The sequence below is a fragment of the Eubalaena glacialis genome, chromosome 8, assembly GCF_028564815.1.
Source record: "Eubalaena glacialis isolate mEubGla1 chromosome 8, mEubGla1.1.hap2.+ XY, whole genome shotgun sequence".
Classification (NCBI taxonomy): Eukaryota; Metazoa; Chordata; class Mammalia; order Artiodactyla; family Balaenidae; genus Eubalaena; species Eubalaena glacialis.
In genome coordinates, this window is record NC_083723.1 from 7,181,711 (window position 1) to 7,206,516 (window position 24,806).

The window sequence follows — 24,806 nt, forward strand, 5'->3', positions numbered from 1 at the left end:
ACCATCATGGAAGTATTTGGTTTGAATGATTTCAAATAATATTTAGGGCTTTTGGGTTCATGTAGCAGTATGGAATCCACTTAGACCCATACCTCCCTGTCTTTTCTCCTAAAACTGTACAATATAAGAAGAATAAATGAAGCACCCGAAATTTATCCCTTTAGCAAAATGTGAGATAGAGAATATACACAAATAATAAGGGGTGAAAAACAAATAGCATCCAGAATGACTATGGAAAGTCACAGTGGCAGAGCCGGTGAAGAAAGACAAAGGATCCAGGGGTGGCAAAATCTGTCCCACCATTCCCCGCTTTCCCAATTAACGAGTAATTATTCCCAGAAGGAGTGAGACACACCCTGGGGGGGATCTTTTGAGGGCGTATCTAAGTGCAAAGTGGGCAAGTAGTGCTGGGCAAAGCAGAGAAAAAAGGTATTTAGGGTATACAGGGAACAGGTTTTATTTTAGACTTTCTAAAAAAGCACTATTCTGAAAAAGAGGGGATTAACTTACAAAGCAGAAGCTGCATTCCTGGTGGCACTGGCTAATGGTGTAGGTAAGGAGAGAAACAGCAATGATAGGGGCCCTCCTCAAACAAGAAAGAATATGAGACTCAAAGGAAATCTGGCTACCAAAAGTCATCATTTACTAACTAAACTGTTCATTACTTACTAAGAAGAGGATGTCTTTCAGATTACAACTACCCTAACCATTTTCCTCTTCCTGTTAATAGTTGATCCAGAAAAATCTATCTGTTTTTGAATTTAAGAAAAAAATCAACAATTATTTACATAATATTAGGAAAAAGAAAAAAGAAAATCAGATTTTGTCAGCAGAAGAAAACACACCAGGAAAATTCTCCTACAAGATGGAGAAAAAGGGCAGCACTTTCAACATTAATTTTGTAAGTTAATTATGCAATATAGTCATAATGCAGAAATAAAGTAACTCAGAGAAGAGATGGCAAGCCAGAAAGGTGATGTGAAATAAGAATTGACAGAACTAAGAAAAGAAATTAAAGGAAAAGGCAAAAAAGGAAAAAAATCAAACTGGAGAAAAACTTCCAGTTTCTGGTCTGACGTGTAAGGAGTTTAGAAGTCACCACTTTGTCCTAAAAAGTTAAAAGCTGAACTAACTGAAAAATCAATAACTTTTCTAAGATCCATCAGAGAAGTGGGGTTACATGACAAATGGCTACACCAAAAATAGCAATAGACAGGGAGATTCAGAAAATCACAATTTACTGGAGCAGAGACCTACAAGGAGAAATCTCCACAGGAGCCTAAACTGTAATTGATTAATTGCTAGAAGCTCAGTGTGGGCAAATATGAGAGTTAAAAAAACTCTAGGAGGACCCAATCATAGGGAGGCATCCACACTTCTGTGAGGTTAACTTCAGAGTTATCCCAGGTCCTCACTGTGAATATTGGAGAAAAATCCCCTCATGCCTCTGGTTGGGGGAGGGGAAAAGGAACCATTTTGAAATATGCTAGAGCATTCTGTTCTTAACAAGGCCAGCCTTCAGGAGAAACTGTTTTACCAGAGCTTCGCCTACTGGAGTTTTATCAGAAACTACCCTACCTGGAGGAAGGGTAGTAGCCAACTCCAGCTCCCTCTAGCCATTCTGTCCAACCTAAGGGGAAGAAGACACTGAGAAGGACTGGTGGAGTTCATGGTGCAGGGGCACATGTTCATCAAAACACTGAGACCTGGTCATAGGACCATAGAATGCTTCCACTCCCCCACTCCTTACCACTCCATTACTAGCGGACTATTTGTTGCAGTTTCTTTTACCCAGTACATTATGTCCACCTTTCAATAAAAAAATTACAAGACATACTGAAAGGCAAAAACAAACCAGTTTGAGGAGACTAAACAAACATCAGAACCAGAATGAGATATGACAGGAATGTTGGAATTATCCAACCAGGAATTTTTAAATACTATGGTGATATGCTAAGGATTTAATGAAAAAAGTAGACAACATGCAAGAACCCATGGATAATGTAAGCAGAGAGATGTAAATCCTAAGAAGGAATTGAACATAATGCTAGAAATCAAATACGCTGTAACAAATGAAGAATTCCTTTGATGGGCTCGTTTAGTAGACTAGACACAGCTAGGGAAAGAATCACTGAGCTTGAGGATATGGCAGTAGAAACTTCTAAAACTGAAAAAGAGCTGAAAAAAAACCCCCAAAAAACCAATATCCAAGAACTAGGGAACAATGACAAAAGGCTTAACACTTGTGAAATGGTAATACCAGAAGGAAAAGAAACAGAATCAGAAACAATATTTGAAGCAATAATGACCAGAAATTTTTCCAAATTAATATACACTAAACCACAGGTCCAGGAAGCCCAGAGAATACCAAAGAGGATAAATGCCAAAAACAAAGAACAAAGAAACAAAAAACCTGCATCTAGGCATGTAATATCCAAACTTCATAAAACCAAAGATAAAAAATCTTGAAAGAGATACATGCTCCCCAGTGTTCATTGCAGCACTATTTACAATAGCCAGGACATGGAAGCAACCTAAATGTCCATCGACAGAGGAATGGATGAAGAGGATGTGGTACATATATACGATGGAATATTACTCAGCCATAAAAAAGAATGAAATAATGCCTTTTGCAGCAACATGGATGGACCTAGAGCTTGTCATACTGAGTGAAGTAATTCAGACAGAGAAAGACAAATATCTTATTGCTTATATGCGGAATCTTAAAAAAAAAGGGTACAAATGAACTTATTTACAAAACAAATAGAGTCATAGATGTAGAAAACAAACTTATGGTTACCAGAGGGGAAAGGGGGGAGGGAGGGATAAATTGGGAGATTGGGGTTGACATATGCACACTACTATATATAAAATAGATAACTAATAAGGACGTATTGTATAGCACAGGGAACTCTACTTAATACTCTGTAATGGCCTATATGGGAGAAGAATCTAAAAACGAGTGGATATATGTATAACTGATTCACTTTGCTGTACAACTGAAACTAACACAACATTGTAAATCACCTATATTCCAATAAAAAATTTTTTAAAATCTTGAACACGAAAAAACTGCCCTATTATAGAAAAGCAAGGATCAGAATTACACCAGACTTCTGTTCAGCAACAATGTAAGCAAGATAAGAGTGGAGTGAAATACTTAAAAGTATTGAGAGTTTAAAAAAAAAAAAATCCTAGAATTTTGTACCCTGCAAAATTATCCTTAAAAGTGAAGGAGAGGGCTTCCCTGGTGGTGCAGTGGTTGAGAATCTGCCTGCTAATGCAGGGGACACGGGTTCGAGCCCTGGTCTGGGAAGATCCCACATGCCGCGGAGCAACTAAGCCCGTGAGCCACAATTACTGAGCCTGCGCGTCTGGAGCCTGTGCTCTGCAACAAGAGAGGCCGCGATAGTGAGAGGCCCGCGCACCGCGATGAAGAGTGGCCCCCGCTTGCCACAACTAGAGAAAGCCCTCGCACAGAAACGAAGACCCAACACAGCCATAAATAAATAAATAAACAAATAAATAAATAAATAATGTGAAACCTTTTAAAAAAAAAAAAAGTGAAGGAGAAATAAAAGCTTTCTCAAACAAAAATCAAGGGAATTTGTTGCCATTAGACTTGATTTTCAAGAAATGGTAAGCCAAATTCTTCTGAGAAGGAAAATGGTATCGGTTAGATACTTGGATCTATGTTATAAAAGGGAAGAATTTCAGAGTATGAATAAGTGAAGGCAAAATAAAAACTTTTATTTTTCTTATTCTCAGATGATTTAACAGATCAAAATGTGTGTTCAAAATAATAGCAATAATGTGTTCAATTACATATAGTTAAGCATATGTTTATATGTATGCATATATATATGTTTGTATGTACATGTTATGTATAAGTAAAATGAATGACAGCAAGATACAAGAGGTAGGAGGAAGGAATTAGGAATATTTTATTATTATAAGGTACTTGCTCTACCCATGAAGTGGTACAGTAATATTTGAAAGTGGAGTGGGATTAAACAAGAAAAAAATCACATCATATAAATAGATGCAGAAAAAGCATTTGACAAAATCCAGTGGCTATTCATGATTTAAAAATCTCAGCAAACTATGAATAGACGGGAACATCTTCAACTTGGATAAGAACATCCACAAAAAAACGTACATTGTATTTAATGGTAAAACACTCAGAGCTTTCCTGCTAAGATCAGCAAAAGGTAAGGATGTTCCCTCTCACCACTGCTCTCAGCATCATACTTGAAGTCCTAGCTAATGTAATAAGACAAGAAAAGGAAATAAAAGGTGTATGGATGGTGAAGGAAGAAATAAAACTGCCTTTGCAGATCACATGCTGTTCTATGTAGAAAATCAGAAAGAATCAACAACAAAAAAATCTCCTGGAACCAATAAACAGTTATAGCAGTGTTGCAGGATATGAGGTAAATATACAAAAGTCAATTGCTTTACTATATACCAGCAATGAATAAGTGAAATTTGAAGTAGAAAACACAATACTGTTTACATTAGCATCCCCCCAAAATACTTAGGTATAAGTCTAACAAAATATATACAAAATCTATCTGAGGTAAACTACAAAACTCTTATGAAAGATATCAAAGGGGAACTAAAGAGAGAGATTCCATATTCTTGGATAGAAAGACTCAATATTGTCAAGGTGTCAGTTCTTCCCAACTTGATCTATAGATTCAATGCAGTGCCAATCAAAATTCCAGCAGGTTATTTTGTGGATATCAATAAACTGATTCTAAAGTTTGTATGGAGAAGAAAGAGACCCAGAATATTCCACTCAATATTGAAGGAAAAGAACAAAGTTGGAGACATGACACTATCTGACTTTAAGACTTGTAAGACTATAAGACTTATAAGCTACAATAACCAAACCAGTGTAGTATTGGTGAAAGAATAGAACAGCATAGAGAGCCCAGATATAGACCCACATAAATATAGCTACTGATCTTTGACGAAGGAGCAAAGGCAATGCAGTGTAGTGAAGATGGTCATTTCAACAAATGGTCCTAGAGCACCTGGGCATCCACATGCCACAAATGAATCTAGATACCTTCCAAAAGAATTAGCTCAAAATGGATCATAGACCTAAACATAAAATTCAAGACTATAAAAGTCCTAGAAGATAACACAGGAAAAAACATAGGTGGCCTTTGGTATGGCACTGACTTTTTAGATACAACACCAAAGATGTGATCTGTGAAAGAAATACGAGCATACCTTGGGGATATTATGGGTTCAGTTCCAGACTACCACAATAAAGTGGGTATCGCAATAAAGTGAGTCATATGAATTTTTTGGTTTCTCAGTGCATATAAAAGTTATGTTTGCCGTACATTGTGCAATAGTATCATGTCCAAAAAGAACAATGTACGTATGTTAATTTAAAAATATTGCTAAAAAATGCTAACCATCATCTAAGCATTCAGTGAGTCAGTCTTTTTTGCTGGTTGAGGGTTTGAAATATTGTGAGAATTGCCAAAATGTGACACAGAGACACAAAGTGAGCAAATCCTATTGGAAAAATGACTCTGACAGACTTGCTCAATTCATAGTTGCCACAAAACTACAATTTGCAAAAAACACAATATCTGGGAAGTGCAATAAAGTGAAGCACAGTGAAATGAGGTATCCCTGTAAATGATAATCTGGGCTTTTTTAAAATTAAAAACTACCTGTGAAAGAGAATGAGACAAGCCACTGACAAGGAAAAAATAATTGCAAAAGACATATCTGATAATGGACTTTTACCCAGCATAAACAAAGAACTTGTAAAGCTCAACAATAAGAAATGAACAGCCGTATTACAGAATAGGCAAAATGCATGAGCAGACACCTCACCAGAAAAGATATACAGATGGCAAGTAAGTGTATAAGATGTTCAATGTCTTATGTCATTACAGAATTGCCAGAATTCAAAACACTGACAGTACCAAATGCTGGTGACAATGTGGAACAACCAGAACTCTCATTTACCGCTGGTGGAAATGCAAAATAGTCAGACACACTGGAAGACAGTTCAGAAGTTTTTAACACAACTAAACATACCTTTACCATATGTGCCAGCAATTGTGCTCTTTTTTACCCAAATGAACTGAAAACTGAGGCCCACCAAAAAACCTGCACATGAATGTTTATAGCAACTGTATTCATAATTGCCAAAAGTTTGAAGTAACCAAGATGTCCTTCAATGGGTGAGTGAATAAATAAATGGTGCATCCAAACAAGGAAACACTATACAGACTTAAAAGGAAGTGTGCCACAAAAAGACATGGAGGAAACGTAAATGTATATTTCTGGGCTTCCCTGGTGGCGCAGTGGTTAAGAATCTGCCTGCCAGTGCAGGGGACACGGGTTCGAGCCCTGGTCCGGGAAGATCCCACATGCCACGGAGCAACTAAGCCCGTGCGCCACAACTACTGATGCTGTGCTCTAGAGCCCACGAGCCACAGCTACTGAGCCTGCGTGCCACAACTACTGAAGCCCGCGCGCCTAGAGCCCGTGCTCCACAACAAGAGAGGCTACCACAATGAGAAGCCCGCACACCGCAACGAAGAGTAGCCCCCACTCGCGGCAACTAGAGAAAGCCCACGCACAGCAACGAAGACCCAATGCAGCCAAAAAATTAATTAATTAATTAAAATTTTAAGTTGTATATTTCTGATTGAAAGAAGACATTCTGTGAAGACTACATACTATGTGATTCCAACTATATGATATTCTGGAGAATGTATAACTGTGAAGACAGTAAAAATGGTTAGTGGTTTCAGTGAGCTAGAGGGTGAAGGACAGATGAATAGGTAGAGCACAGAGGATATTCAGGACAGTGAAACTGCTCTGGATCATTGTACAGTAGTGGATACATCTTATTATACATTTGTTCAGACCCACAGAATGTACACCACCAAGAGTGTACTGTAATAAAAACTATGGGCTTTTGGTGAAAATGATGTGTCAGTGTCAAGTCATCAATTGTAATAAATGTACCACTGTGGTGTGGGATGTCAGTAGTTGAGGAGGAGGTATATGAGAGAAATATCAACAGGGAGAAAATCACATTGGTATCAAACCTCTAAGTGGCCACATTCAGAAGTTCACCAGCAGGGGCTTCCCTGGTGGTCCAGTGGTTAAGTATCCATGCTCCCAATACAGGGGGCCTGGGTTCGATCCCTGGTCAGGGAACTAGATCCTGCATGCCGCAACTAAGATCCCATGTGCTGCAGCTAAGACCCGGCACAGCCAAATAAATAAATAAATATTTTTTAAAAAAGAAGTTCACCAGCATCCTACAAGATATTCAAGGAATGAAAATATGAAGATAAGATGTTAAATCCAGCTAGGTTACTGCCCTCCAGGCATATGAAATATAACAAAAGGTATAACAGGAACCTAGGAAATATTTTTATCAAGAGCATTCCAGAGGACTCTACTAGTGTAGTAGTTGACAAACAGTGGCTCATGGGCCAAATCTGGGATACAGCCTGTTTGTTCACAGGCCTTGAACCAAGAAGGGTTTTTATTTATATTCTTAAGAATTTTGAAATAAAAGAAAACCCAACAGAGACTAAATGTGGCCCTTGAAGCCTAACCTAAAGTTTATTATCTGGCCTTTTATGGAAAAAAAATTTGCTGATTCCTGTATTAGAGGACTAGCCAAGATATGATTGAGAAAATGGGCATAATTTTATAGTGACATTAATTAGGAACAGAAGTTTGCAGATAGGGGAAGAAGGGCACAAAAACATAAATGAAATCAGGAAACCTTAAAACAGAGGAAATTTTAGGGACTTCCCTGGTGGTCCAGTGGTTAAGAATCCGCCTTCCAATACAGGGGACACGGGTTCAATCCCAGGTTGGGGAACTAAGATCCCACGTGTTGCAGGGTAACTAAGCCCGTGTGCCACAACTCCTGAGCCCGTGTGCTCTAGAGCTCGTGCACCACAGCTAGAGAGCCCACACACCACAACTGCTGAGCCTGCGCACTCTGGAGCCCGCATGCCTCAAGTAGAGAGCCTGCGTGCTGTAACCACTGAGCCCGCATGCTCTAGAACCCTAGCGTCACAACTTAGAAGCCCGCGCACCACAACGAAAGTTTCGGCATGCCGCAATGAAGATCCCACATGCTGCAACTAAGACCCGACGTAGCCAAATAAATAAATAGAGGAAATTTTAGAAATCACATGACTACTTTTCACTCTACAAAAATTTATTTCACAATGTAACTGAAATGGATAATTCTCTGTGAATACATAATCTACCAAACCTGACCCTAGAAGAGATAGGACATGTAAACAGACAAAATTCCAAATAAAAATTTGAGAATGTTGTCAAATATCTACCCAAAAATTTCACTGGGAAATTTTACCAAACCTTTACTAAAGGACAGGAAATCCTTAGGAGTGACAACAGTAAAATGGTGGGATAGGAGTTTTCTACTGTCTTCCTCCCCAAAGAACACTGATTTTGATAATTATACACAGATGAGAGTACCTTTCTGGGACCCAAGAGTCCAGTGGAGGAGTTACACAATACCATTGGGCAGGGGGGAACACAAAACAAAAACTGAGATTGGACACATTGAAAAGGGTAAGAGGAAAATTTTCACTTCACCTGTGTCACCCCATCCCCAAGGTGGCACAGCTTAGTGCCAAGAGAGACACATTCAGCCTGTGATTTCTCCTACAGGGGAAAGTGAGAACATGTGAGTGAGTGCCCAGCTTCCCCAGCTATGTGGGAAGCTACAAAGGATACCCACTTCTTTCTCATCCCTTTCAGAATACAGAGGAGATCTGCATGACCAAGGGGCAAGGAAAGGCTGAGAACATAGCAACCAGGGCTCAGAATTCAACAAGGGATGCAGGTCCACTAGCCACTTTGCGGACTCCATCAGGAAGCCTGCCTGTGAGCCACTGGGGACACCTCACCAGTGTATCCCCCAGTTAGCCCATGGTTATCTCCAACGTTCTGCATTCCTCACCCACACACTGACCCACCCCATAACTGTGTGTGGCCTTGAGGGCAGTGTGTGCAAACCTTAGTGGACAGTTAGTGAGCATGGGCAGAAAGCTGGCCCAACCCTGCAGAATTGGGAGAAGGCATAGACACTTGAGCGTCCCTCACTGCCCTAGGGAAAGCAAACAGGAGACTGTCAGCACTCAGCCTGGCTTTGTGGAATCAGGAGAAGGCATACAGTCTTAAGAATTCTCCCCTAACAGGGAACAAAAAGTGTGGAGCAGGCATATCCATAGAGAAGGCCTGAGAAAGCCTGAGAATCTGTAGTAAGGCTGACAGAAGACATTTCATTCCTGAAGGCCGTCAGTAAAGACTGGAGGAGGTGACTGCATCTTCAAATGCTAAGACAGCAACACAAGACTTCAAGGAAAATGAAAGAGCAAGGAAATATAACAGCACTAATAATTTATAATTTTATAATAAAATAATTTGCCAGTAACCACCCCCAAAGAAATGGAGGTTTATGGTGTGCCTGATAAAGAATTTAAATTAGAGGACTTCCCTGGTGGTCCATTGGTTAAGAATCCGCCTTCCAATGCAGGGGACATATTAATGAAATCAGGAAAACCATACATAAACAAAACAAAAAGTTTAAGAGAGAGAACCAAAAAGGAAGTGTAGGAGCTGAAGAATAAATGAGTGACAAGAAAAGTGCAGTAGAGAGCAGCACAAGCAGCAGAATGAATCAACAAGAAAAAAATCTGTGAACTTGTAGGCAGGTCGTTTGTGATTAACCAGTCAGAGCAGAAAAAAGTAAAAAGAATGAATAAAAGTAAAGAAACCCTACGTGAATTAAGGGACATCATCAGGTAAATCAATTAATGCATTATAGGAGTCACAGAAGGAAAAACAGGGAGAAAGGGACAGAAAGTTTATTTAAAGAAATAACGGCTGACAATTTTCCAAATCTGGGGAGAGAGTTCATGATGTCCATAATTTCCCATACAGATTCATCCCAAAGAGGACTTTACTGAGGCACGTTATAATAAAACTGTCTAAAACCAAAAACAGAATTTCCAAAGCAGGAAACAAAAATCTACTTACATACAAAGGAACCCCGAGAAAGCTATCAGGAGATTTCTCAGCAGAAACTTTACAGGCGAGGAGAAAGTGGGTTGATGTACTCTAGGTACTTAAAGAAAAAAAAAATGCCAACCAAAAATACTGTACCTGGCACGCTGTCCTTCAGAAATGAAGGAGAAATACTTTCACAAACAAACAAAAGCTGAGGGAGTTCATCACAACTAAAACCTGCCTTACAAGAAATATTGAAATGAGTTCTTCAAGCTGAAACAAAAGGATGCTAATTAGTAACATGAAAATATAAAACATACTGTCATAAGCAAGTGTGTAGTCAAATCCAAATACTATAGTAATGTAATATAGTCATGTAGCACTTAATTTTACTACAAAGGTTTTAACAGAAGTATTAAAATTAACTATAGCTACAATCATTTTTTACTGGGTATACAACATAAAATATGTAAATTTGTGATGTCAGAAACATAAGATGTTGGGGGAGGGGAGGAGAGTTTTTGTACTAGCTTAAAATAGAACGTTGTAAGATGTTTTATGTAAATCTCATAGTAACTACAAAGCAGAAACCTGTAGTAGATACACAAGCAATTGTTAAAAAAAAAGGAATTGAAGCATACCAATAGAGAAGATCATCAAATCGCAAGGGAAGACAGCTAGAGAGCAAGAAAGGATCTATGGAACAGCCAGAAAAATAATAAGATAGCATTAGTAAGTCCTTACATTATCAGTAAGTACTTTAAATCTAAATGGCTTAAATTTTCAAAGACAGAGTGGTTGAATGGATAAGAAAAACTATATGCTGCTTACAAGAGCCTCATGTCAGCTTTATGGACATAGGCTGAAAGTGAAGAGGTGGGAAATTATATTCCATGCAGCTAGAAACCAAAATAGAGCAGGAGTAGGTATACTTATGTCAGAACAAATAGACTTTAACTTCAAAAACTTTAACAAGAAGCAAAGAAGGTCATTATATAACGATAAAGGAATCAGTTCATCAAGAGAATATAACTGTTGTAAATATATGTGCACCTAAAGATATAGCGAATACTAACAGTTCTGAAGGGGAAAATATACAACAATGCAACAATAATAGGGGACTTCAAGATCCCTCTTCCAACATTGGACAGGTCATCCGCATTATCAATAGGAAACATTAGAATTGAGCTATGCATTAGACCAAATGGATCTAACAGACATATACAGAATATTGCATTCAGTAGCAGCAGAACACATTCTTCTCAAGTGCACACAGAATGTTCCTCAAGATGATCATGTGTTACAACTCAGAACAAGTCTCAACGAATTTAAGAAGATAGAAATTATATCAAGTATCTTTTCCAGCCACAATGGTAAGAAACTAGAAATCAGTAATAGTAGGAAAACTGGAAAATTCATAACTATGTGGATATTAAACAAAAAGCTCCAGAACAACCAGTGGGTCAAAGAATAATCAAAGGAATAGCAAAAAATATCTTGAAACAAATGAAGATGGGAGCACAACATATTAAAACTTAAAAGGATGTAGCAGAAGCAGTTCTAAGAGGGAAGTACCTTGCAGGAAACAACGACATGAAGAGAAAAGAAAGGTCTCAAATAAAAAACCTAACTTTACACCTCAAGGAACTAGAAAAACAAGAACAAACTAAACCCAAAGATAGCAGAAAGGAGATAAGAAAGATCAGAGCAGAAATAAGTGAAATAGAAACCAGAAAGCAGTGGAAAAGATCAGTGAAACTAAGAGTTGGTTTTTGAGTACATAAACAAAATAGGCAATTTACCAAGCCTAGCTGAGAAAACAAGAGAGAAGATCCAAGTAAATAAAATCTGAAGTAAAAGAGAAGACATTATACTTGATACCACAGAAATACGAAGGATTATAAAACACTACTGTGAACAAATTGGATAACCCAGAAGAAACGGATCAGCTCCTAGAAACATACAGCCTACCAAAACCGAATCTTGAAGAAATAGAAAATCTAAACAGACGAGTAATGAGTAAAGAGATGGAATCAGTAACCAGAAACCTCCCAACAAAAGCCTAGGACCTGATGATTTACTGGTGAATTCTGTCAGGCATTTGAAGAATTAATACCAGTCCCTCTCACACTGTTCCAAAAAAGCTGAAGGAAAGAAGAAGACTAAAGGTCAGTATCTCTGATGAACCACAGATACAAAAATCCTCAACAAAATACTAACAAACACAATTCAAGAGCACATTAAAAGAATATGCATGATCAGTGGGTTTTATCCCAGGGATGCTAGGATGTTTCAACATACACAAGTCAATAAATATGATACACAACATTAACAGAATGGAGGATAAAAATCATGATCATCTCAACAGATGCAGAAAAAGCATTTGATAATACTCAACATACTTTCATAATTAAAACTCTCAAATTTGGTACAGAAAGAATGTACCTCAACATCATAAAAGCAATATATGATAGGCCCACAGCTATTATCATACTCAAGGATACTCATACTCAGCTAACAATACTCAGTGTTTCCTCTAAGATCTAGAACAAGACAAGGACGCTCAATCTTGCCACTTCCATTTAACATAGTACTGAAAATTCTAGGGGGGAGCAATTAAGGCCTGCCCAAAAATAAATAAATAAATAAATAAATAAATAAAAGGCATCCAAATCAGAAGAAGTAAAATTGCTTCTGCTTGCAGATGACATAATCTTATATGTAAAGAACCCTGAAGATCCACCAAAAAAATTTGTTAGAACTGATAAATAAATTCAGCAAAGCTATAGTATATAAAATCAATACACAAAAATCAGTTTTGTGTATACATTAACAACAAACTATTGAAGAAGGAAACTAAGAAAACAATTCTGTTTGCAATAGCATGAAAGAAAAATACTTAGGAATAAATTTAATCAAAGAGGTTAAAAGAGCTGTACACTGAAAATTATAAGACATTGATGAAAGGAATTGAAGCAGCTGCAAATAAACGGAAAAATATTCTTTGTTCATGGATTGGAAGCATTAATGTCATTAAGATACCCATACTACCCAAAGTGATCTATAGATTTAATACAGTCTTTATCAAAATTCTAATGGTATTTTTCAGAGAAATTGAAAATCAATCCTACAATTCATATAGAACTGCGAAAGACCCAGAATAGCGAAAGCAATCTTGAGAAAGAAGAGCAAAGCTGATGGCATCACACTTCCTGATTTTAAAGTATATTACAAAGGTATAGTAATCAAAGCAATATGTCACTGGCATAAAAACAGACACAGAGACCAATGGAACAGAATAGAGAGCCCAGGAGTAAATCCATGCATAAATGGTTCATTAATTCTTGACAAAGCAACCAAGAACACACAGTGGGGAAAATTGCCTCTTCAATAAATGTTGAAAACTGGATTGCCACGTGCAAAAGAATCAAACTGTATCCCTATCTTACACCGCTCTCAAAAATTAACTCAAAATGGATTAAAGACTTAAATATGTAAGGCCTGAAACCATAAAACTCCTAGAAGAAAACAAAGGAAAAGCTCCTTGGGTCTTCGCAACGACTTTTTGGATATGACACCAACAGCACAGGCAATAAAATAAAAAAATAAGCAAGCGGGAGTAGGTCAAGCTAAAAAGTTTCTGCACTGCAAGGGAAACAGTCAAAATGAAAAGGCAACTTTATAGAACAGGAGAAAATATTTGCAAGCCATATATCTGCTAAGAGGTTAGTATCCAAAGTATATTGGGAACTTATATAACTCAATAGCAAAAAACAAATAATCAATTAAAATATGGGCAAAGGACCTGAGTGGACATTTTTCCAAAGAAGACATACATATGGCTGGCACATATATGAAAAAGTGTTCAACATCACTAGTTATCAGCAAAGTGCAAATCAAAACCACAGATATCACCTCACACCTATTAGGAAGGCTTTTGTCAAAAAGACAAGAGAGAACAAATGTTGGTGAGGGTATGGAGAACAGGGGACCCTAGTACATGGTGGGAACATAAATTGGTGCAGCCACTATGGAAAACAGTACGGAGGTTCCTCAAAAAATAAAAATAGAACCATATGATCCAGCAGTCTCACTTCTGGGGAAGTCAGTATCTCAAAGAGATATCTGCACCCCCGTGTTTACAGCAGCTTTATTAACAATAGCCAAGATATGGGAACAACCTTAATATCCATCCATCCTTGAATGGATAAAGAAGTTGTGATCGATCGATCGATCTCTCTAACTATATCGAATGGAATGTTACGCTGTCTATGAATGGAATGTTCAGCCACAAGAAAAAATGAAATCCTGTCATTTGTGACAATATGGATCGTCCTAGGGGATATTATGCTAAGTGAAAAGCCTGACAGAGAAGGACACAAACTGTATGATCTCACATACATATTAATTCTAAAACAAACAAACAAAATGTCAAACTCATGGAAACAATAGAATGGTGATTACCAGGGGTTGTGTGGTAAGGGAAATGGGGAAATGGTGGTCAAAGGGCATAAGGCTTCAGTTATGAGATACACCAGTTCTATAGATCTAATGTACAACCTGGGACTGTATTGTATACTTGTAATCTGCTAAGAGAGTAGATTTTAAGCATTCTCATACACACACACACACACGCACACACACACACAGTGATAACTGTGATGATGGATGTATTAACCTGATTGTGGTAATATTTCCACATTGTATGTCAAATCATCCTGTTGTACACTTTAATATATACAGTTTTATTTGTCAGTTGTACCTCAATAAAACTGGGGGAAAAGAAACAAGAAGCTAATAAAAAAAGACAATTTTTTTTAAAGAACAGGAAATCTCAGTGCTCCTCTTACAGTGTTTCAGAGAATAGGAAAATAAGGAATACGTCCCATTGTTTTATGAAGCAAGGTTAATACTGGTACCGAAACTGATACAAAGATCTACCAAAAAGAACAAAAGAAGAAACACAGCTCAGTCTCATTAATTATTAATTTTGATAGTTATGGTGCTGTTTTGGCTTGTAAGAAAAGGTTCATATATTTTAGATTTTCATACTGAAGTATTCAGGGGCAGAATGTCATGATGACTTTTTTTTTTTTATACTTTACCCATCATCATTTACTTTAAAATACTTAAGCTTTGAATGTACATAACCATAGGTTTTTAGGTTCACAGGTTGACCAGATCATCATCCTATTTTTAGGGGTTTCTGAGTCAATCATGAAGTACTTGTAAACCTTTTATAGTGATTATTATGTTTGAAATTTGTAGGTATTTAACTTCTAACTTGTGTTCTATATGTTTATCATTTCAATTTTTTGAATACAGAAGACACTCAAGGAGATCATAAGCAATTCATATGGAGGGATTTTTTTCAGGGCTTACAAATATGCTACTTTTATATCTGTTTGACTCAATGTCTTTAAAAAAAATGGATAATGACAAAAGAAGGACTTCTCAAAAAATATATGTAGGTGTTAAGAATTAATTTGAAAGGCAAGTAGGATACCCTGAATAGGAGAATTAAAGAAGAAGCTACCTATTTAGAGAAATTTGAAAAGCAAAATGAAAAATAATAAAAGTGAGAGTAGGATATCAGACAAAGAACAGAATATTAGAGAACCTCAATTCAAACATTAATAGATTTTTTTTTTGGCCTTTTCACCATCATATCATTTCTTTAAATATTTTTTCCTACAGTATACTTTATTAGGTATATATTTATACAGATTCCTTTATTACTTATCTGTCACATTGACTTCTTGAGCCCAGGAATAATAGCATGCTTCTTTTGGAAGTCATATAGGTCATCCTCCATAGATTTTCAGAAAAAGACCCCTCTCTGGTTCCCTTGAGTAACCAGATCTGTTCTTTCATCTAAAATAGGAAGTTTGGGTAGATGATAAGCTATGTCTTCTGAATTCACTACCTTACTCTGCATCATGTGGCTGTTCTGTAAACGGGGAGTTGGTCACTAAAGAAAATTGAAAAATTGTGAGAAATAGATAAATTAGAAAGAAGATGGTATAAAACTCAGAAAAACAGTCATGTAATTTGGCATAAGATAGGAAGACATTATTATATGAGAAGTAAGAAGAAAAGGATCCAGATTAGCTTATAATACAAAGGAGAATAAGTACAACCTAGAAACGAATGAAAATTAAAGGGGAATGAGTGGGAAGTCTTGTATTTCCCTTATCTAGGAGGTAGTGAATCGTGTCAGAACAGTTAGCAACATTTTAACTTGTTTGCAATTTTTTCTACACTGGGTTCTTTTTTTTCCCCATTTTTAAGAAACATATCATATGTAATTTGTTTGATGTTACTCCTTCAGAAACGTAGGCTTTATGTAGGTTTTTCACGTAATCATGAAGTAATGTCCTGACAGTAAAAAGGAAAGACAATAATGCTTTTCTTTTGTTGGGGGGTGGTGGTGATTATTCCAGGCATAGCCCTTTTGTACCTGCAATTGTACCGGGTCACATGTGACCAGACCTATCTGCTCAGATCCCTGGATTACGTAAAGAGAACACTTCGGAATCTGAATGGCCGGAGGGTCACTTTCCTCTGTGGAGATGCTGGGCCCTTGGCCGTCGGAGCTGTGGTATATCATAAACTCAAAAGTGATTGCGAGTCCCAGGAATGCATCACAAAGTGAGTTTTTACAACTGGAAGTATTTTCTCCAAATTCTCAGTCTTGATGTAGAAAGAAACTAAAAAAACGAAAAAGAATTTATCTTTTAATTCACCTGCTCTTGCAGACAGTTCTCTCCAAGAAGCGAAGAGTTTGTATTTTAATCTTGAGCATAATGGTGGGATTGTATGCTTCCTTTCTATCCAAGCATGCGTTTGCCTTAATTTGAGGGAGGAATAGACATGTTTTTTTCCTAAATAATTTTTGGTTGCCTTCAATGCATGAAAATTACCTTATATGCCTTAGATTCTCTATAATAACTCAGTTATTCTTAGGTTCAATTGTTAGGAAACAATTAGAGAATGTAAGCTTTTATTGTACCTATTGGTTTATATTCTGTTTTGAAGCAGCAGAAATCAGAGCTCACAGCCATGGTCTGGTGGAGTGTCTGGCAGGTGCTGGTCAGTTAATGTTTGTTAAAGATGGGGTGACTCAAGCTAATTTTCAAGCATTGGCTACATTTTAGTAACATTTTTGTTAAAATTTGAAATCATTTTCTTGTAATTCTGGATTACAAAATTGGGTATCTTCTCGTATATGGTTTAGAGTATCTTCTCTTATATGCATATATCCTATACATTTTAGATATAAATGTAGAACTTTTGAACAGCAAGGTGTTTTATCATTCGTGTTGATATCTGAGAGAGAAGTTTTTGTTTGGTTTTGTAGTGCGGAAGTTTTCATTGCTTTCCCTCTTTTTTGGTATTTTTAAAAATTAGTTTTAAATTAAAAATAGTAACAAATGGTTCCTAAAGTGACAGGGTTACTTGCAGTTTCAGGAAGAGGTACTTTAGACATTCTCTCTCTGGGAAAGCAGGATGTTTCTTGTTGGGTAGACTTTTGCAGCTCCAGAGAGCCATCGTCTGCCGAGATTCAGACCTTCCCGACGAGCTGCTTCAGGGCCGGGCAGGCTATCTGTATGCCTTACTCTACGTGAGCACGGAGATGGGGCCGGGCGCTGTGTGTGGGTCAGCTGTCAAAGAGGTACGGTGGGGTCCCGCCCCGGGGCGTCCTCTCCTGTCTGCCACGCAGCCTGTCTGCTAGCAGAGACTTGTAGTAGTGGCTGGACTCTGCTTCTGGGTAGGAGTAACTTGCCAAGGCCACTCATAAAATTAATAAATAGCTCCTTTTTTCTCTTCCAGGGATGTTTTTTTAAAAACTTTGGGTCTGTATTAATTTAGCTGTCTTTACTAGAATCAAACAGCAGCGTCAAGAAGATAGAATGTTTATTTCTCTTTCAGGAGGTATCAGAACTGGTAGGCACACCAGGCGAATATGGCTAGGCACCAGCTTCTGTCTTGTTCTGCCTTATCCTAGGGCCATGCCCTTACCTGCACGACCAGAGCTCGCTGAGCATCCCCAGCCCAGGGGGCGGTGAGGAAGTGGGAGAGGAGCAGCTTCCTTTTCAAGCCTGAGAACTAGAAGTTGCCCACCTCACTTCTGCTCCCATCCCACTTCCAGAACTTAGTCAGATGACCGTGTCCAGCTGTTTGTATCTCTGAGGCCAGATGCCTCGCTAAAACTTGGGGCACTGTTACCAAAAGTGTGAGGGGAGAGAGGATATGAGGAAACAATTACTGTCTTTGCCGCATAGTCATTCTAAAATCCTGCAACAGACCCCACTTCCTTAGCCTTTCATAAATAAAGCCAGTTCCTCCAGCCTTGGAAGATGTACAGTTATCCTTTAGTACCTGTTGGGGATTGGTTCCAGGACCCCCCTTGGATACTAGAATGCCGGGGTGCTGAAGTCCCTTATATAAAGTGGTGTAGTATTTGCATATAAACTGTGCACATCCTCCCATGTACTTTAAATCATCTCTAGATTACTTATAATACCTAACACCATGTAAATTCTATGTAAAAAGTTGCCCACGTGCAGCAAATTGAAGTTTTGCTTCTTGGAACTTTCTGGAATGTTTTTTTGCCAATATTTTTGATCTGAGGTTGGTGAATCCATGAGTGTGAAACCCGCAGCAAATATGGAGGGCCGACTGTACTTGCCAGTGTTTTGGGGAAGACATTGAAGCTACAAAGCAACGAAGTAGTCTAGGATAGTTTTTATCGGAAGTTTTTCCAGGTTCTAGTAAACTGTTCATGGAAAGACCTTTTGATCTCTTGGTTCTACTTCTTAATATCTTTTTCTACTCTGAGATTGTCTTCTGGTTTCTCTCTGCCTGTATTTATTTATTTATAAAATAAAGATAACAGTGTTGGCTACTAACTGCTTAAAGATTTCTAGAATAAGTAATCTATCTATATAAAGACATGTTGTTATTGTTAATTAGACTAAAACAGATTACATGTAAGTTTTTTAGACTTATGCTGTCTCATTATGTCTGTAGGTAGTCGATGCTATTATTGAATCGGGCAAGGCTTTGTCAAGGGAAGAAAAGAAGGCCGAGCGCTGTCCCCTGTTGTATCAGTGGCACAGGAAGCAGTATGTTGGAGCAGCCCATGGCATGGCCGGAATCTACTACATGTTAATGCAGGTGCGTGATACTCTGAAATACTAGTGCAGTGACTGCATTATAAAATATTAGATCAAATCGGCAATGGGTACTGAAATTTTGCTACAAACCAAGCAGGCTGAAAGGAAATAAGGATCCTACTTTGAATCATGGATCCCCAAGCAGTGACCTCCTGAGAGCACATTCTGTGTGCAGTTTCGTGTTGGATTAGGTGTCTGTGGCCCACACTTTATTTCTGTCCATGTCCTCCTGCTGTTTTAATAGGGGGAAGCCTTCGGGGAGCAGAAAGGGCTTCCAGAATGCAGACTAGGGCAGAGACTTTTTCACATTCAGATACCCCCAACTTATTATCAGTTGTGTTCAAAATTTTTTTAACTAGTTTATTGCTGTGGTTATGATTTTGTCTCTGAATCATCCCTGACATCTACTGAATTAAGTACTGACTCTTGCGTCAGGCAGTCAAAGACCGCACCCCAAATATTGCTTCAACCTGTTTCCAGCCTTATGGCCTGTGGGTCCCTCTTCCGCTCTGTATGCAGCCTGCAGGCAGACCTCGGCGACGTTGCAGGTTCAGTTCCAGACTGCTGCAGTAAAGCAAAACATCGCAGTGAAGCAAGACTATGCTGTCGTCTGTTAAGCGTGCAATAGCATTGTCTTAAAAAAACAGTGTACATACCTGAAATTAAAAATATTTTGTTGCTAAAAAACGCTTAACCATCATCTGAGCCTTCAGTGAGTTGTAATCTTTTTGCAATAGTGAGATCAAAGATCACTGATCACAGATCACCATAACAAACATAACAGTGAAAAAGTTTGAAATATTGTGAGAATTACCAAAATGTTTCAGAGATACAAAATGAGCGAATGCTATTGGAAAAATGGTGCTGCAAGCCTTCAATTTTTAAAAACCGCAAATGCAGCACAGTAAAGCAAAGAACAGTAAAACAGGGTCTGGCTGTGCCTTTTGTTTGTTTGTTTTTTCCCCCAATTAAGCCTTTATTTATTCTACTACACCCATAACAGAGTACTTTATAAACTTATTCAAAATTACAACGCTAGTAAGTCAAGGAGCATGGATTAGAATTTAGGTCTTTTTAATTAAAAGCCCATATATTCCTTTTTTAAGTTTTCACTTACAAATCCCTCTTTTATTTCTACCGTTTGCGTCACGCTGCTCCTCACTGAAGGGAAGGAGGAGACTCCTATCCGCACAGGACTAGCGCTCCCTCCTCTGCTGATTAGCAGGGGCCTTTGCTTATCATTGTAGGAAGTAAAACACGTATGCATTCCAATTTGTGAATTTAGGTGCAGACGTGTTTCCAAAATAATCAATTCCGTGTCTCATTTTAAAATGGCAGTGTTGTTCTAGACAGTTGGTAGATTGTCCATTTTTCTCTATTTTCCCAGAAAAAGGTTTTAACAGTGGCTTTTGAACCCTGTTTTAAAAGTGATCATACCCTTAAGGGAAACGTAATCATATGAGAATCACACCAATAAAAAATAATTTAGATTTAGGTGTTTAGTTTAATTTTACTAGATGCTGGGGGGTTCCTTGAGAGAATCACAAATCATAAAATGTACAACTCGTCTGCTTTTGAAGTGGAGAACATGGAAGCGCTCTTCCGTGGGGATCCTACTTAGAAATTGGCGTCAGCCTTCTCTTCCTGGTTGGTAGCAGCGGTGTGCCGGAGCCGGTCTCGCGAGGCCGGCTGCACACACCGCTCCCCAGCGGGGCCGGCCTAGCCGTGCGGGGGCTCCACGTGTGCTCTCACCTGGACAGCTGTCAGAGCGACATACACAAGAACTTGCAAAATATCACTTAAGGGGAACGCCACTCTCACGATGAAGAATAAAGCGCAGTTCTCCTCTGGAGAATCATTTCAGAACCTCAAGGAAAACAGAAAACAGACACCCAGCTTCTCTGGTGAGACTCGGAGACTTCTGGAGCCCCGCGCGACACGTGGACTGAAAACGGACGACGGAACCAAGGAACAGCAGGTGACCTGACGGGACAGGGGTGCCCGCACAAGGTGCCGGAGGAGGCGGGTGCCAGCCAGAAGCAAGCCAGGTGTCCTGCAGGGCCCTGCACTCGGGAGCTTACGGCGCCACCGATGGCGGTGCCAGACGTGTGTTCCGGTGGGGAGTGAGGTCTGGGCTGCAGGGGAGCCTCTTTGGACATCCTTGTGCCGCCCAGCTGGACCTGTGCCGTGAGATCACCGTGCAGGGCGAGGTGACTGCAGGAAACAGCACGTGGTCTGCAGCAGTCAAACCAGTTCTTCTGACTCCAGAAAGCCAGGTGGAGAGGAGAGTTGAAGTGGAGCGCAGACCTGAAAGCGGGGGCTTGGTGACTGTCCACACGGTCAGCGGGAGACCTCCCTGCTGCCACGGCCAGCCCCGCACCAGCACCTTTCCCCGCCCCAGCTGGCAGCACGGCACCACCTCACCTGCGGGAGTGAAGTCTCTCTTTTGGAGAAACAGCTCAGATAAAAGATTTGTAGGTATAGGTATATGGAAGTCCCCACTAAAAAAGGTAGCTAGCTGTCTGTGGTGGTTAATTGTATGTGTTCACTTGGCTGGGCTATGTTGCCCAGATATTTGGTCAGACATTGTTCTGGGTGTGTCTGTGAGGGAGTTTGGGTGATGTGTACATTTAAACAGGTGGACTTGTAGTAAAGCAGTTTGCTCTCCGCATTGTGGGTGGGCCTCATCCAGTCAGTTGCCTCCCCTGAGCAAGAGGGAACTCCCCAGCGGATGGCCGTCAGTTTCATCCGCAGCATCACATCAGCAAGGGTTGATGCAAAGGTCTGCCCAGGCCTTAAGTAACCAGAGAAGTGGATTAATTCTAACTTTATGTGTTCCTCAGTATTCTGGATAATTGGTGCTTAACTATATTAGCCACAATGCAGAGGTTTAAAAAAAAAAAAAAAAAAAAGCTTATGGAAACATAAATTAAATGTGTTATTTTTGTTTGTTTAAAAGCCGGCAGCAAAAGTGGACCAAGAAACCTTGACAGAAATGGTGAAACCTAGTATTGACTATATGCGCCACAAAAGATTCCGATCTGGGAATTATCCGTCATCCCTAAGCAATGAGACAGACCGACTGGTGCACTGGTGTCACGGGGCCCCCGGTGTCATCCACATGCTCATGCAGGCGTACAAGGTCAGTGCTGCGGGGCGTGTCCTTAGCACCCGAGGTGCACAGACACGGTTTTCACCACCACGTTTTCAGTTTGGTTTTGGTAAGCACATTTGCTTGCAAACTAAAAACCTTTTAGAGTTAATATTTTACTAGTAAACAGAAAGTCTTTTTATTTCACTGTTCATCACCACTATAATTAGAGTTGTAAGTATATGTGTGTGTGTTTTAACAGGGATTACATTCATGTGTAAAAGAAAACCTAGATGACATAAGTATGAATATCCAATAAGGCAGGAGGCAGTATTATAACCAAAATGCTTTTTATTTGACTTCACATCATTTGATTTCCTTGCTTGAATGAGCCTTTATTGCTAGATGATGATGCTGATGATTCAGGAGCTTTTAAATTTGAGTTTTAAATTATTATAAAATTATTTACAAAAGATCGATGTGGCATTCAAATTTTTACACATATGAGGTATTATTGGAAATTAGGCAGTACCTTTACTGATGAATTGTAGTAGACTCTGTAGATCTATCTGGGCACAATATTAAGAATACTGTTGATTTCTCTCCTGGACTTAGAATTATCATGTGAGTTGAAAGCAAACAATTCTTCTTTTGCAATTTTATTTTTCTTTTAATGCATCTTTGTTTATAATAGTTGATGTTGGAGATTGTTGCCTATATACCAACGTATACAAATGTAACCACAATGATTGATTAGTGTTTTGGCAAGGTCTCTTAGTTTTGCAGAAATAGACTTACTGGAGCAGAATTCATATGTCTACCTGAAAATTACAGAAGAACTGGTCCCTGAATCAATTTTATTTTCCTTTTGTGATTAACTATAATAAATTATTTAGAAAAATTGTGGGGAATTACCTTTCATGATTTAGGCTGATTTCTCAGAATTTTTTAGTCCTACAACAATAACACCAAAAATATTCACATAATATGAAAGTCAGGTATGAGCATTCAAGAAAATAACTCAGAAAGTTATGATGTTTGATGAGAGGAAAGCACAACGAAGTATACTTTTTGGAGATCTGAAGAACTTAATGATTCATCTTCTTAACAGTACGTCAGCTTTTAAATTAGAACAGAATTCTGTTCAAATCACTGCCTCCCCTTTTCTAGAGCTTTAGAGGAAATGTAACTTCAGTGACATAGAGATAAGTCTGTAACATTACAAATATCCAGCCATAGGATCTGAGCACAGTACTGACAGCACAAACAGGAATCCTTTGGTATTCAGAACAGATGTTTGACTGGTAAAAACTGAGAGCTTCTATTTGTCAAACTCCTTTTCCCTTTTGCTTTAACGAGGATCAGCTATAGAGGTGGGCACTCCTGGTGGCTGGTAGTCTTGGCTTCTGGGGGTCTCCCCACTTCTGCTTTAGCAGCTGAGCTGTGGGCAGTAAGAAGTGGTCAGGAGCCAGGGCTCGCAGTGGGCCCTTGTCCTGGGCAGTTCCATTTCCATTAGCCCTGCTGACCGTGGCCACCATCTGCTTCCACCACTGCTGGTACCAAGGGAGCAAGCGCCGCAGACCCCTGCCAGCGGCAGGGCCACCGCGTCTCAGCCCAGCTCTGCCTGCAGGGCTTCCGCTCCGGAGACCACTGGGTGCCCGTACCCCCCCCCCCCACCGCCACTGATTCCAAAACAGAAACTCCTCTTTTCTAGAAGCATGGACAGTAAGATCCCATACTCAGTCACTAAAACTTAATTTTGTCCATGTACTTCAAAATTCCCAAACATGAGGAAGGGGAGGAAAAGCGGAATCTTCTGGGGCAGAAGGCGTCAATGGTAGTTTGAAGAAGCATAGATAATGTAGTTTTACAGTTGGAGGTGAAAATATGTCTTCAGAGTATAAGTTAGTGGAGTATGAAATTTGTACTTGGCCAGGACAGGGGGTGGCACAAAGCTAGAGAAACACAGCTCTAGACTCTGTTTTCTCTCAAGTTATTGTTAACTCAGATTAAGAGGGTCCTTGTTCATTGAAGCCATCTCTCAAAATGAGGAAATGTTTAAATTTTGTGTAATAACAAGCTTTCAGCAGTTTCTTATGCTGGCACATAAAGTTGTAAGTTCTTCAGGAGCACTTAGGAAGGCATAAGATGTTCAAGTATTTAAAAAAAATATTAATATCTTTCACAAATAAAACTATAATTTGAGTCCAGATTCACACTAGATTTGTTTTCCCTTCCTATAGATGCTAATCACATTTCACGTAGGGTATACTCTTCTTGGTATGAACATGTATTATTTGCAGTTATTTGCATTTGTAGATGGTCTTGGAAAAAATGTCAAGATTTTTAACAATATTTCTATGCTGTATTAGGAATTTTGTTACTTGCAAATGATTTCCTAACAATTACATTTGTGGACCTCATAGCTGGACTCCATTTTGATGAATAGTTACGATCAGTTCTTAATTATCTGACAGTAAATTACAGGT

At 38.9% G+C, this 24,806-nt stretch overlaps 1 protein-coding gene across 1 annotated transcript in view; it reads left to right on the forward strand.

Annotated features, from left to right (window-relative positions):
• Positions 1–24,806, forward strand: part of LANCL2 (LanC like glutathione S-transferase 2) — a 61,200-nt gene that overhangs the window by 20,564 nt on the left and 15,830 nt on the right. The window contains exons 3-6 of the mRNA XM_061198323.1: positions 16,491–16,698; positions 17,575–17,722; positions 19,081–19,227; positions 22,186–22,368. Coding sequence (XP_061054306.1) covers positions 16,491–16,698; positions 17,575–17,722; positions 19,081–19,227; positions 22,186–22,368 — 686 coding nt within the window. The remainder of the gene's footprint in view (positions 1–16,490; positions 16,699–17,574; positions 17,723–19,080; positions 19,228–22,185; positions 22,369–24,806) is intronic.